Source organism: Mandrillus leucophaeus, unplaced genomic scaffold (genome assembly GCF_000951045.1).
Source record: "Mandrillus leucophaeus isolate KB7577 unplaced genomic scaffold, Mleu.le_1.0 Scaffold1201, whole genome shotgun sequence".
Taxonomy (NCBI): Eukaryota; Metazoa; Chordata; class Mammalia; order Primates; family Cercopithecidae; genus Mandrillus; species Mandrillus leucophaeus.
Genome location: NW_012100333.1, coordinates 97,246 through 99,352, shown reverse-complemented (window position 1 = coordinate 99,352; position 2,107 = coordinate 97,246). Strand labels below are relative to the sequence as shown.

The 2,107-nt window shown below is 36.4% G+C and overlaps 1 protein-coding gene across 1 annotated transcript in view; it reads right to left on the bottom strand.

Annotated features, from left to right (window-relative positions):
- The window catches only part of LOC105532162 (zinc finger protein 486-like), a 29,802-nt gene that overhangs the window by 20,276 nt on the left and 7,419 nt on the right, over positions 1-2,107 (bottom strand). Inside the window, exon 2 of the mRNA XM_011970244.1 lies at positions 1,849-1,927. Coding sequence (XP_011825634.1) covers positions 1,849-1,927 — 79 coding nt within the window. The remainder of the gene's footprint in view (positions 1-1,848; positions 1,928-2,107) is intronic.

The window sequence follows — 2,107 nt, the reverse complement described above, 5'->3', positions numbered from 1 at the left end:
AAAAATACAAAAAACTAGCCAGGTGAGGTGGCGGGCGCCTGTAGTCCCAGCTACTCGGGAGGCTGAGGCAGGAGAATGGCCTAAATCTGGGAGGCGGAGCTTGCAGTGAGCTGAGATCCGGCCACTGCACTCCAGCCTGGGCGACAGAGTGAGACCCCGTCTCAAAAAAAATAAAAAATAAAAATAAAAATAAATCTATTGAAATAAAAAAAAATAAGTAAAAAGTTGCTGCTTGTAGATCATACAATTGTATATATAAAAAACCATAAACAGTACATAAAAATCTGTCTAAATTAATAAACACACTCAGTAAATTAGCAAAATACAAAATTAACGTAGAAGTATATATATGGTTTTTATACACTTTTTTTTTTTTTTGGAAGGAGTCTTGCTCTTGTTGACCAGCCTGGAGTGCAATGGTGCAATCTTGGCTAACTGCAACCTCCACCTCCCAGGTTCAAGCAATTCTCCTGCCTCAGCCTCCCGAGTAGCTGGGATTACAGGCATGCACCACCACACCCAGCTAATTTTTGTATTTTCAGTAGGGACAGGGTTTCTCCATGTTAGTTAGGTTGGTCTTGAACTCCCCACCTCAGTTGATACACCTGCCTCAGTCTCCCTAAGTGCTGGAATTACAGGCGTTGGCCACCGTGCCTGGCTATGGTTTCATACACTTAAAACAGACTATCTGACAAAATAGAGGGAAAAAACATTTTATTTACTATAGCGTTAAGTAATAAATTTCTGAGAAAAAAATTGACCAAGGAGGTAAAAATCTTTACAATAAAAAATGAAAAAATTAGAGAAGATCCAAATAAATTTTAAAATATTTTATGTCTATGGATTGAAAGAATAAATATTAATGAAGTGCCATATTATCCAAAGTGATCTATAGATTCAATAAACTTCCTATCAAAATTTCACTGGCATTTTTTTCACAGTACTGGAAAATGCAATTCTAAAATTTACATAAAACTAAAATAAACTTTGAATAGCCAAAACAACTTGAGGAAAAAGAACAAAGCAGAAAAATATCATACTTATAATTTCAAACTATATTTCAAGACTTTATAGTAATAAAAACAGACTGTGCAGAAAAATGAACAAAAAATGGAACAGAAACCATTACTCTCACACATATCAGACTTGATGCAAAAAGAGAACATGAAAAACAGTTTTAGTTTATCTAAATCATGCAGATAGATATTTACATATCTGCAAAACAATGGAAAAGCAGCCAGACTGTGCAGTCTTTTTTTGTTTGTTTGTTTTGTTTTGTTTTGTGACAGAGTTTCACTCTGTTGCCCAGGGTGGGGTGCAATGGCACAATCTCAGCTCATGGCAAGCTCCATCTCCTGGGCTCAAGTGATTCTTTGGCCTCAGCCTCCCAAGTAGCTGTGATTACAGGCGCCGAACAACCCACCTGGCTAATTTCTGAATTTTTAGTAAAGACAAGGTTTCACCATGTTGATCAGGCTAATCTTGAATTTCTGACCTCCGATGGTCCACCTGCCTTGGCCTCCCAAAATTCTGAGATTACAGACATGAGCCAATGTGCCCAGCCTCTGCAGTCTCTTATATGGCATGAAGATATCTTTGGCTCTCACTGTGAACTTGAAGGAAGCTCACCAAAAGAAAAGTAGAATCCTTCGAGAATTTAAAATGACAAGACAGAAGATGCCCATTTGTGGGAGCAAAATTAAATAAATGAATAAACAAACAACACAGCTGCCCAGGAACTATTTTCTTTGGAACACAGTTTTCTGAATCACATTTTAAAAACTGGCTTTCTCATTGACCTTGGGACCTGTTATTCGTGTAGTCTGTGGTATTCAATTTCACTCACACCTACCTGGGGGTTTGGCAATCATCTCATGTCTCTTTATAGTTAAAGGTTTTTTTCCTTGCTCCAGACAGGTGATCAGATCTGTCTTAAAGACAACAATACCTGTTTTATTAAAAATAAATAACATGAATCTTGCTCATATTCTCCAATTACAAGCTAGTAATGTACTCAGCAAAGCAGATGTAATAAAATATTCTTGTAAATTAATACCAAAATACTAATTTATCACAGAAATTTCTAAATATTTAGAAAATACTTTCA